Consider the following 12,639-nt stretch of genomic DNA (forward strand, 5'->3'; position numbering starts at 1 on the left):
CCAGTTACATCAATGAAGATGACTTTACTAAATGTTAGATCTCCCAGTAATAAGTAATTTCTAGTGAATGATCTCATCTCCTCTCACAATCTTGATGCCATCTTCCTGACAGAAAGGTGGTTATCTGATAGCACCTGTGCACCAGTCCTCATTGAAGCCTCCCCCCAAATTTCCCATCACTGAATGTGCTAGCTAATCTGCCCGTAGTTACACTTTTGATCCCAAACTGTTGACCGTTTTTGCCTCTGTGTCTGGGGGGGGTGTTGAGAGCAACGTGCTCCTCCGGTGTCCGTGAGGGCGCACGGTGTTGGGTAGCGTTCCTCCGACGTCCGTCACAGTGGTGGGTGGGGTTTGAGCGGGTGCGCTTTACCGACTTCCGGTGAGGTTTGTTACAGGAAGACCCAAATTTCACATCACTGAATGTGCTTCGCACTGATCGGAGTGGAGGAGTTGTTGTTTCTATCTTTAGAGACAGATTTAATTGTAAACAGTTAATGTGCAGTTACTATGACTCCTTAAAATATCTTTGCTTCGAAGTTAAAGGTACACCTAAGATATTAGCACTTGTTATTTATAGACCACCAGGGCCTTCTCAAACTTTCATGGATGATTTTACTGAGCTCCTTTCTGTCATGACTATAGATTACGCACACCTTATCATAAGCGGCGACTGTAAAGGAGGGTTTGGTTAAAGCTAGCTCTTTCCAGGTGAGGCAGCTATCAATATGGTGTATCGGTTAGAATACAGGAAGAGGCTAGATGCGTCCTTTGATGTAGATCCAAATCTTTAATCTTGGTTGATGTTCATCATTAACAGCATTGACAACAGTCTGAAACAGTAAACATAAATAAATGATCATGATAAGAAACAATTACGGTGACAGAAAATTCTCTTACAGAATATAAAATTATCCAATATATCAGCACTCTATGCATTGAACTAACCATCTGTCACATGTCTTAAAATAAACTACTAATGAACCTTCTCATTCAATACAGAAAGGAAGAATGAGGCAAAACACATTTATCTTAATTAACCAACTTACAGTCTAGCAGAGAAATTCAAACAATAGCGCCCTCTTATGGCTAACTAAGATAAGGTAAAAACTAGAAATGAAATATAACAAAATAACTCCTCATGTCATTAACATCAAGTCCAACCAACTTTAAATATGTTTATAAAAGGAAGAAACGTGTTGGACATAAACACTTCAGTAATTCAGTACTCAATTAATATTCCATAATTAAACAAAGGAACTTAATAATGCAGTCTTAGACATGAAGTCACTCACTTTCTTGCATTAGCATAATGCTGTCAACATCAGCATGACTTGCAGGAGAACAAAGGAACATTCAACACTCATCTCTCACCCACCAAAAAGGAAAGAAAGGGAAAATTCCAACACTGGAAGTGAGCTCACTGTGAAAGGCTCTTCAAAATAAAAGCATGTCACTTCCTGAATTCCCACCAAAATGAAACCAACTAATTTAACAAACAAAGGTAATATATGAAATTCTGAAACTTTTATACAGCCGCCCCCAAATGTGTTAACGCATTTGCTATAATAAACATGTTAGTCGTTATTTTGGGGCCTGTTTGGTTGTTGGTTGGTCTTCTCCTCAAGATAGCAATGGATGAACTACCAATCTAGCAACCGGTTTGGTGTACACATGTCCTTTGATGTCCACATCTGCAGACCTTATGCAGCCATCATCACTACGGTGGGTCTTAACGACATATCCAACAGGCCAAAAGGCTCGTGGCAACTGTGGGTCCACCAACATGATGACTGTCTCCTTCAGGAGGTCAGGAGAAGATTGCCATTTTAGTCTTGCCTGCATGTTAGGAAGGTACTCTTTGAAGAACCTAACCCAGAACTGGTCGACCAGGATCTGGGAGTGTCGCCAGCGTCTACGGCTGAGGTTCTCAGACTCCGGGTAGACTACTTGAGGCAATGACCCATCAGGCCGCTCCATCAGGAGACTATTGGGAGTCACTGGGTCTACATCGGTGATATATGTGGAAACATACCCTAATGGTTTAGAGTTTAGGATGGATTCCACCTCCAGAAGGACGGTGAGAAGGACTTCTTCATGGATAGGTTGAGAGCTCACACAAACTTGCAGGGCTGATTTCACAGAACGTATTTCTCTTTCCCACACACCACCAAAGTGAGGGGATCCTGGGGGATTAAACTGAAATTTTATTTGTCGCTTGGCAAGGTGTTGCCGCAGGTCATCAGCCATGTTTGAGAAAGCCTCTTTAAGTTCTCTTTGTCCTCCTCTAAAGTTGATCTTGATCTGACCACAGTTCAGCAGGTGTTCCTCTTCTGGCAATGAACCTCCTCAGAGCCATGAGGAGGCCATCTAGGCTACTCAGGAGCTCTAGATGCATAGCCCTTGTGATCATACATTTAAAAATAATTCCCCATCTCTTCTCATGTCTTCTGCCTATCTTAACTTGCGTCGGCCCAAAACAGTCCACTCCGGTCGAATAAAAGGCTGGTTTAAACAATCTCAGCCGAGCGGAATGACTCTTATGGGCCATTCCCATCTGTACCGGGTCGGCCCGGGCCGGGTAGCGTAGGTTGTTTACATATCTGGGTGGCCTGGTATTTTTCCGGGCCAACCAAGGCTCATTCTCGGCCCTCTTCCCGAGGGGGTCTGCTTCAGGCCGACCAGGGCCAACACACCCACTGCTGACAGCAAATTCACACCTTCCATTAGAGCAAGCCTCTGATTGGTGGGTAGAATCAGCCCACATGGGCTTAAGGCAAGGATGTGTGGAATCAACCGGGCCAGGCTGGGGCCGACTGGGGCTACCCGGCCCGGGCTGACCCGGTACAGGTGGGAATGGGGCTTAACAGGCCTCTCTCTGAGCCTGGTTCGGTCTGGACACTTACCTTTTATTGCAAATTTATCAGGAAAAAAAACCCTAGAAAATTTTTGTATTTTGTGCTTTTTCTCAGAAAAATGAACGTTTCTCGCTTATGGCGAGAGTTCTGCATCGAGGTTCGGGTCTCAGTCTGTCTGGTCATTTTGGGGCAACACTCATCGGTATGTGCGTGGTGCTGAGACTGCAAATGTCATCTTACATTTGATATTTTACATTATCTGTAGATGTCACATGTGTTTTACGGTCTGTTTTGGGGTAGCTATATTTACCATTTCAGTTCAGAATGAGCACTTAATTTTAAAAAATGGTCTTCACCTTTTAACGGTATTTAACCCAAAACAAACCCAGTCGGTTCACAGGCTCACAATCCTGTTTCTATTGTTCATGTTTTACATCATGAAATTAAATCCCTTTAGGATCAGAACAATGTCAGCAACTCATCAGGCTAGCAGAACTAGAACGAAGACACAAACAGCTGTTCTGTAAAAATAGCCAACTTTATAAAGTACTTAAGGTTTACAATCAGGATGATCTGCACACAGCCTTCTTTCCCATTCTAAAGCAACGGAGCCGGATTCAACAACACCTACCTCACAAAGGAAAACAAGACAGAAAAATGAAGCAAAGACCCAACCTACTCATTCGTTCTATACGGTGCACTTGGCACGCCGAACACTGGGACAACCCATCGTATAAGCACTGCACACGTCTCATTATTATATTACATATTAACAACGAAGGGGCGGTAAAATTAAAGTGAATAGGGATTAAAATAACCTTTAATTACTGAAACTTTATGCAGATGTAAAGGAACTGCGGTACCAGACACAAAGCTTTAATAGCAAATGAGTAACTAAAGTTGGCAGGTTACACACAAACACTTCATTCCTGTATAAAATAAATTTGTAAAGAAAAAAGACACCAATAACCGAGGGAAGTTCTCATTTACATATAGACACTGATTTGGTCGACATAGCTGAGCGCCAGGGTTTCTCTGGGTTCAGGCACACCAAACATGTGTGGACAGGAAGCTTCCTCCTCTCTAGGGCTGGGCTACATTTGCTTGGATGGCTTCAGTCACACATCTCCTCTGGCAGCTCATGGGGATTGAGAATGCCGGGTACAGACATCTGGAGCTTGTGTTTCTCCTCCTGAGCTTGGCGAAGAGCTGTCTCTCTCTCCTCCAAGAAGAGATCTGTAGTGTCCTCACCGGCAAACTCCTGCAGGGTCACAAAACAAAGCCACTTCAGACCAGCTCATGGTCCGTTAGCGAGAGGACCTCCTCCACCTCAGTCTGGATTCTGATGAAACTCCTCCAAAAGACTGAAGACCATTTTCTTTTGGTCATCAAGGCCCATTCATATTCTGTGATTTAAATAACATAATTTCCACAGGCCACGAGAAAGCTCCGTTTAACATTTTAACACAACTTTAACATCGTTTATGTTGTTTTTCTGCGTTAGCTGGTGACATTTTCCATGCAGAGAACATGGGGAGTAGAGACTCCTAAATACAGCAGGGCTGCAGCTATTGAATACTTTAATATTAATATTCTACTGAATCTTCTGCGGACTAATCGACTCATCTATTTGATAAAGTGTGAAAACTAATCAGTGCAGCCAGTGGCGGTTGTCCTACAGGTGAACTAGGCAGCCGCCTGGGGCGCCTAACTGCACCCACACCACCACCAACTCCCCCAAAGAAAAAGCGTAACGTTCTCCTGTCCATCTACATCTGCATTCTGCAAAAATAAATAAATAAAAAAAGATTACGCTAACCAACTGAACCAAGCCAGTGATATTCCCATCTAGCTCTCTTCAATCCCACTCTGAGCTCGGCTGCCTGCCCTGTTGTGATCAGAACCTGCTAGCAGACAAAAGTGGGACGGACGGTCGGGTTCTGTGTGAACGGCTAAGCCACTGAGGAGGATGCAGCGGCAGAAGCCACCAGGGGCGCCGTTTTCAGAAGAAAGAACAAGGGAAAAGAGAAAGGTATGTACTTTTGATTAGATTTGTTTTTTATATTCTCCCATTAGCAAATAATCGTGCTAGCTAGCAGTGGCTTAAGATTCATGCACTGAATCAGCTGTTAGGAACAGGTAAACTAAGGTAAAGGTATGCTGGATAGAAGCTACTGGTCACCGGCAGACAAATTCCATTCTCAAGGTGGATTTTACATTCTACCTTCCAGCAAGCAACAAGGTTCTGCAAACCTTGTTGACATTTCAGGAGGAACACGATGTCAGCCTGTGTTCCCAAACAAAGCCTTCTCCTGATGACACCACAGGATTCCTCATGCCTCTGAATAAAGTGACTATTTTCAGCTCATATGAGTTAATCAATCATGAAATGGAATGAACAAATGTTATATGAAATCATCAATAATGTCTTGATTAATCTGTGCTTAAATTAATAAGACTGATTAATCTGTGCTTAAATTAATCAGATTAATCTGTGCTTAAATTAATAAGACTGATTAATCTGTGCTTAAATTAATCAGATTAATCTGTGCTTAAATTAATAAGATTGATTAATCTGTGCTTAAATTACTGTGGTTGAACTGAAACATTTTGATATTATGATCAGTAATTTTAGATTTAACAAGTGAATCATTATCTACACTCAGACACAAGGTTCATTAGAGATAAAATAAAGTTAAATGTCATGACATAAATATTTTCTTAGTCACAAATCAGAGCATCCTGTATCTGAAAGAGGCGTGACGTTCTGAGGTTTGCTTGTGAACACCCCTTAACATGGCACGTCCCGGTTGGCCAAGAATTCAAAACAGAGTTCACTAGACGGTGAGTCAGTTCTAAAGAAAGCTACGGACAGGCGATCCAGGGTGAACCCTCTTTAACCCAAAGCTTTCAACAAAATAAAAGCTGCCTACAGCTGACACAGCAAAAAGCTTCCTTCAGCTATTCAGAAACAGCTGTTCTAGACGCAAACAATTTCATCTATCTGTTGTGATCCGGGAGACGACTCTGGACCGACCTGGTCATACTGCAGTCTTTACTACCTTGGGGTCACCCGACCCCCCCGACATCTCGGATCCGAAGGAGAGTCTCCTCAGCGGTACGTAGAACACAGCCAGATTGCATCTGATGCCGGTTTTATAAGAAACAACTTCATAGTTTAATGCAGACCAAATTCTCTTCACCCAGAACTCAGTTCTTCTAGATACAAGGTTCTGATAAACACACACCATTCAATCACCATTCATCACATCCCATCCACTTAGATTCATCCATCAGTCGTCCCATTTAACTTGTCTTGTTTTAATTTGTTTAGAAAATACATTTCTTGCTTTTATAAACCTGACTGTCTGAATGAGGCTAAGTGTGTTTGATCCCTGAATAAACAAAGAATCCTAGAATCTTCTGATTAAACATCCCAAGACCAAGCAGGTTGATATTCTACATTTATATCGAGTATCACAGCTGATTGGACTTAAGGAAAGGTAATATATTAAGCTTAAAAGCAACAACATTTACGCTCTACATCTGCTAAAATGCTAACGCAGAAAACCTGAAGCTATGGCTCGTTTACACTAGCTTTCTGAGGGGAGGCCCTTGTCATATGTATTTTTTTTTAAAATCATACAATGTCGTTTCCTGGATATCTTTACGTTCGGTCTCTCACAGTTGAAGTTGACCAGATCTTTTCAAGTGAGACAAGTTACATAACTGCCTCACTGTAAGTGACCAACAAGTGCCACTGTTGCATTAGTTCCTCTGCCTCCCAGTTACAACCACACAGCTTTGCTGGAAATAACCGACACAGTTTTTTGCCACTCACCTTTATCTGAACAAGAAAATCCCTTAGATGCTCCTTAAAGGCTGGGATGTCCTGGTTCAGGCTGAACAAACCCGTTACAAACACCTTCACCTGGGCACTGAAACAACAGGATCAGCTTCAGCGCCGAGACTAACGCTGCACATGCATGAATGATCACTTCTTGCTGGGTTGCTGTCTAACGTGACATGCAGGTCTCCATCTGTTCACTTTTTACACTTTCAAACTTCATCTCAAAGCCCAAAGATGCTGCTTAATCAAACTGAAAGCAAAATAAAATACATTTTATACTGAATAACCTACGAACTAGAGCTGCAACAAATGATCATTTGGATCACCGATGAATCGAATGGGGTCTCAACTCGATTAATCGGATTAAACGAAACCTTTCCTCAACCCCTTCCTTTAACCGAACATGATTAGAAAACAGTTCAATAGGGTGCAAAACAACACGTTAACACCCAACATATCCATAGTTAAACTATGATGCATCATCACCGTCGCTCCCGTGCCGTGTCTGAGTTACATACGTTGCAGGTGATAAAGGTCGTTGCATTGTTCAACATGAAGTTTTTGTTTTTTTTAGGTCTTCCTGCTTCTGCCATGTTCTAAGGCCCTGTCCACACGTAGCCGGGGATCTGCCAAAACGTAGATATTTTTCTACGTTTTGGCCTGCCATCCACACGAAAACGGGAGTTTTTTCACACGAAAACGGATCTTGTTAAAAACTCCGGCCAAAGTGAAGATCTGCGTTTTCTCCGTTTTGGGTGTCTGCGTGTGGACAAACAAAACCCGAGTTTTAAGGTCCGCAACGTCACTTTCCGCGACAAAAAAATGCTGACATCACGTGTGCGACCTGTGTTTACACTAGCCGACAGCATGGATGCCCTCAGAGCTGCGCTCGCTTTATCATTGGTCCAAGCGCTTTTTGCTCGTTTGTTTTTGCAAGAGGAATTACTGCTCCTTGCGGAAGACCACAGACGAAGGACGAGGTTAAGAACGGGGGAAGTACTGCCCCCTACAGGTCTGGCATGTCCTTAACAACGTATTTATCCGGGTACGTGTGGACAGGTTTTCTTTTAAAACGAGGTGGTGTGGATGCAAGTTTTTGGAGGGGCGGATATTCGTTTTTTTTTAAAAACCCGGCTACGTGTGGACTAGGCCTTAGTGTGTTGTTCCTCATCAAACCACCGGCTTTCCCTGTCGTTCTGCTCTGCTGCCGCCTACAAGCGACTAATCGATGACAAAACAAGTCGCCAATACATTAATTCATCGATTTTTATTGAGTCGTTGCTGCAGCCCTAGTTGGCAGTTGTTCCTTTACCCTCTGCACCTTATTTGATCGCATGGGAATACTCACTCCTGTAGATGTGGGAATGCCATCTTGAGCAGGTTGGCGATGTACTCCTGCACATACAGCTGGTTGTTGGTGGGGTTGGAGGCGCTCAGAGCCACGTTCACCTTCCCCTCCTCCACCAGGTTAAACATGTAGGCCAGGATGGTGGCATGCATGGTCAGACCTAGAGGCAGCCAGATTGCATGAGGACGATCCCTGACAGCTAAATGACTTCATGTTTTGCATGCTGGCTGGCTTGTTTGTGTAAATAAGAACGAAGCGTCTGTGCAGATGGCTCAGGTGTTTAAACAGGATGTGTGTATTGGAAGTGGAAGATGTTACGATGGGTGTTGACCTGCAGTGTGAGACGTGTCAGTCACCACTGAGAAGATGTGCTGCAGGATGTCACAGAAGTATGTCTGGTAGAAGCTCTGAGCTGCCGCCTCTTCAGCAGACACGTTCTGTAGGAGTGTGTAGAGGATCTGGAGACCTGAAGAAATCAGCAGACATTGGATTTGAGCTCAGTTGTCTGCACTAATAAACCAAGCCCGTGTACTCTAGAAAACCACAGAAAATCAGGACCTCTTTCTTCTGTCTACAACAGACCTGTGTCAGCGACATTCCTCATCGTATGCTTGAAGGCCCAAATGATGGAGTCCAGAATGAGTTTGAACTGGGCCGGAGCGATCGACAGGAACGCTGGGAAGCACTGAGAGGTGGCAGCTTGAAGCAGGTAGAAGAAATGAGTTCTGTGTTCTGGGAATTCTTCAAAGTCCTGATGAGCCAGAAGAAAACAGAAGTTCAGAGAAACCGCGCAGCTTCATAGAGGCGGTACAGCGACCTACACAGACCTTGTTGATCATGTTTAAAGTGCACTCAAAGACAGCATCAAAGATCTTGGGGATTTCAATGGTGATGTGTGCTCCCAGTTTGTTGACGATGGTTGCCATGGTGCTGAGAACCTCAGGCTCCCTGGCAGCTGGGACGTTCCTCTGGTAATCGATGAGAACAGCCTCCAGCAGGGGCGGCACAAAGTTCTCTGCCACCTGGACCCCAAACAAACCAGTGAGCTTTTAAACATAAAACAACAACGGGTCTTTCTGAGCCTACAGAAGATATTTGCCTCTTTCACACAAATAAAGACTCGGGGCCGTTTCACAATGGAAGCATCAGCGACTTCAAATGGGAACCATTATGGTCTGTGGCAGGGGTCGGCAACCCTGGTCCTAGAGAGCCGCAGTCCTGCTTGTTTTCCAACCACCTCTGTTGTCCCTGCTGCTGATTACCTGGATCAGGTGAGTTCAGCCGATTAGAAGCTGCAAGATCAAGCATGGCTGGAAAACATGCAGCACTCTCTAGAGCCAGGGTCTCCTACCCCTGGTCTATGGAGGGTTTCAAACCAGCTGCGATGCGGCAGTTTTCAGGTGCGTCTCAGAAGCGCCGCGCCACGCCACTAGAGATAGGATCGGGTTCTATTTTTGCCACGAGCCGCTTCTGGGATGTGTCGATTTCCTCAGTTAACATAGGGCTAGACAGGAAATCACACACGGTTTCAGAGGAAAATCCCTGGTAATTTTCTGCGACGCAGTTTCATATTCAGGAAGCTTACGTGTGACCTAACAGCTTTTTACCCCAGCATAGCTCCAGAAGTGCAGCGGTGTGTTTTCATGGCTTTAATCCTGGCAGTGGAGGAACAACATCATGACATTCAACAGCGATATCAAACGTGATTTCCTGCTTTTCGGTTTAATGGCAGATTGTATAAACGTCCCTTGGGGGCTCTCCTGCGCAGTCATGGTGTTAAGTTTCATCTGTATGCAGATGACTGCCAGATTTATTTTCTTCTGTTTCCAGAGAAACCACTTCTAATTTTCTGGTTTGTCGGGATGATGTTAAATTCTGGTTCGCAGCCAATTACCTCCAAAACTGAGCTTATTACATGTCTCCCTGCTAGTAATGTGGGTGTGAGATTTGCTCTTATTCTGGATGTTCTCTCTCCCGACCAGAAGCCAGCTGTCACCGGCCTGGGGGGTGAGGCTGGATGCAGAACTCAAACAGGAAGCTCACATAAACATGGTGGTACGAGCCTGCGTTTTAACTCGCGGCGGCTTACCTAAACTAAGCCCTGGTTGTCTTGTGTGCATATGGAGTCTGTGCTCCACACACTTGTTTTATCTAGGCTCGACTATTGCAATGCTTTACATGCTGGGCTAAGTCAGGCAGCGCTGCGACGTCTACAGTTGGTTCAGGACTCTGTAGCCAGATTTCTGACAGGGACAAGGAGGTCGGCACATTACTCCTGCGCTGGCCTCATTACATTGGCTCCCTGTAGGTTTTCGGGCTAAGTTTAAAGTTATGTGCTATGTCATCCGGTCTCTTTATGGTGGTGCTCCACCATACTTGACAGCATTAACAAAAAGGCATACCCCATCACGAACTCTACGTTCGGCTGATCTGGAGCTACAGACTAAGTCCAAGTCTAGAGGTGGTCGGGCTTTCTCGGTCTTGGCTCCTTCTCTCTGGATTGAGCTTCCACTTGATATTAAGCGGTCACTTTCGCTGCAGGTTTTTAAGCGTCGTTCGAAGACGCATTTGTATCGTTTGGCTTTTATGTGATCTGGTTGTATGCTTTTATGTCTGCATGTTGTTTTTACCTCCTTTTTATTGCTATCTGTGTTTTTTACTGTATTTCATGTTCAGAGCCTTGGGCTCAAGCAAAGGCAGTGGAAGGCGCTATACAAAGAAACATTGATTGATAAACGATGGCCTTTGAAGTCTCGAGGGATCATGTGACCTCGCGAGTCCAGCAAGGAAGCCATTCAAGACCCTCTCAGTGTGTAATGGACAGCACAGAAGCTCACGAGTGGAATGTTCGGCACCGCTTGATGCTTCCAGTGTAAAACAGGTCAGACATCCAGGTATAGGCGAGTCAAACTGACCAGATGGATTTAGTTATTTAGATTTCAGACTGCGCTGGTTCCTCTGATGACTGAGCGCTAATAAGAACAGTCCAGTACTCCTGAAATGTATTTTATTGACAAACCGCATTTAAACGTTTTTCATTAGAGAACAGAAACGAAATCAACGTGCCAGACTCACCATCTGAGGGTCATTGGAGCGACTGACCCAACCTGAAATCAGCTTCAGAGTCTCTCTCTTTACTGTCCTCATGCTCCTGATCAGAGGCTGCTTCGTCACCATCTCGCCTGCAACATGAGCTCTAAATGGTTACGTCCAACACATAAAAGAGGAGAAGCACGGCGCAGGAACGGAACTGACCATTGGTCTGGACGGCTGAGGAAATATTTTCACTGAGACATTTGTAGACGTTGAGCATGTCCAGGTAGATTCGACCCAGCTGGACGACAAAAGGATGACCAACAGCTTTACAGGCTCTGACGTTGGTCTTGAGGATGCTGCCCAGCTGCCGTACGGTTTCTGCATCCTTCAGGATGTCTACATTCTGCAGCAGTTTAAAACATGACTCAGCACATGGCAGCATTACCACCAACTCATCGGAGGAGCGGTTTCCGTTACCTTGGTAGCTTGTTGGATGATGCTGTCCCACACCTGGTTAGGCAGCAACATGTACTTCTCTATCAAAAGTTCTTGAACTGCCTGGTCTGTCTGCGCTCCGATCATGTAGCCCACTGCCTCGTAGAAGGTGTGGACCTGCACACAAACAGTCCCACGACTTAGCACTCAACACCAACTGAAAATCTGTGAAGTTAGGAAATGCTCCAGAAAAATGTTTCAGACGGCTCACCTGCTGAGGCTGCAGGTCACAGATGATGGTGTTGATATTGTTTAGGATCTCATCAATGAAGGGCATCACCTCCCCCACCTGAACCTGGACAAAGTGACGACGGCACTTCTGGGCAATCTTGATGAAGGTGTCGCACGCCATGTCCTGTACGCCATCATGGGTTTCTGATCGGGAGGAGGAAGAAACAAAACCACACACTCAGTCCGGTTTAAAGGCAACAGGTTGTTTCTGGACCACCTGGGGTTTCTCACCATGCATAAACTCAAACAGCTTGTTGACGACGGTCTTTAGGAACTTCCAGTGAGCTCTGAGGAACCGAGGGTACTGACCCACAATGTACATGATGTTTGATGCGATTATAGCTTTGTTATCTTTTCCTCTTTTCTGCTCACACAAACCAAGAAGATCCTGCACATAAAACACACACCGCAAACGCGCTTCATTAGATACCCCCGCTGACACCTGTTCCACACGTTAGTCTGACGGTGATCTGGCGCAGTGCTCGACTGAAGCCCACCTTAATGACAGTAACCAGAAACCTCTTCTCGTCCTCCTCGTGCATCGCTCCACTGATCGACCCGATGGCCCAGCAGAGCATATTCAGGTTTCTCCATGACCACTCGGTGCCGTTCACCTGGTTGTGCAGCTTCTCTGTCATGATGCGCTCAGTGTCTGCATAGTCCAGGTGTGTCAGGTAGACTGCAGGGAAACAGAGGCAGAACGACGTCACAAAAACTGGGTCCCACCATCAAATGTTTAATCTGGTTTTCAACGGTCAAGTTTTTTCATCTTGCATTTGTTTATAAATGAGATATTTTGTTTTGGTTCTAAAAACCAAAACTTG

The 12,639-nt window shown here is 44.9% G+C and overlaps 1 protein-coding gene and 1 long non-coding RNA gene across 2 annotated transcripts in view; both read right to left on the reverse strand.

The window, feature by feature from the left end:
• Window positions 1-764: 764 nt before the first annotated feature.
• On the reverse strand, window positions 765-1,382 carry LOC139070769 (uncharacterized). Its single transcript, XR_011521230.1, has 2 exons — window positions 1,293-1,382; window positions 765-830 (listed from the first exon to the last, which is right to left on the reverse strand). It is a non-coding gene; the product is annotated as an uncharacterized lncRNA (long non-coding RNA).
• Window positions 1,383-3,374: 1,992 nt separating this feature from the next.
• LOC107382368 (exportin-1) overlaps window positions 3,375-12,639 on the reverse strand; it is a 34,365-nt gene continuing 25,100 nt past the window's right edge. Inside the window, exons 14-25 of the mRNA XM_015954486.3 lie at window positions 12,313-12,494; window positions 12,047-12,203; window positions 11,796-11,959; window positions 11,567-11,701; window positions 11,309-11,492; window positions 11,129-11,235; window positions 8,881-9,075; window positions 8,636-8,804; window positions 8,385-8,519; window positions 8,054-8,213; window positions 6,697-6,793; window positions 3,375-4,116 (exon numbers count right to left, since the gene is read on the reverse strand). Coding sequence (XP_015809972.1) covers window positions 3,970-4,116; window positions 6,697-6,793; window positions 8,054-8,213; window positions 8,385-8,519; window positions 8,636-8,804; window positions 8,881-9,075; window positions 11,129-11,235; window positions 11,309-11,492; window positions 11,567-11,701; window positions 11,796-11,959; window positions 12,047-12,203; window positions 12,313-12,494 — 1,832 coding nt within the window. The 3' untranslated portion in view covers window positions 3,375-3,969. The remainder of the gene's footprint in view (window positions 4,117-6,696; window positions 6,794-8,053; window positions 8,214-8,384; window positions 8,520-8,635; window positions 8,805-8,880; window positions 9,076-11,128; window positions 11,236-11,308; window positions 11,493-11,566; window positions 11,702-11,795; window positions 11,960-12,046; window positions 12,204-12,312; window positions 12,495-12,639) is intronic.

This window comes from Nothobranchius furzeri, chromosome 7 (assembly GCF_043380555.1).
Source record: "Nothobranchius furzeri strain GRZ-AD chromosome 7, NfurGRZ-RIMD1, whole genome shotgun sequence".
Taxonomy (NCBI): Eukaryota; Metazoa; Chordata; class Actinopteri; order Cyprinodontiformes; family Nothobranchiidae; genus Nothobranchius; species Nothobranchius furzeri.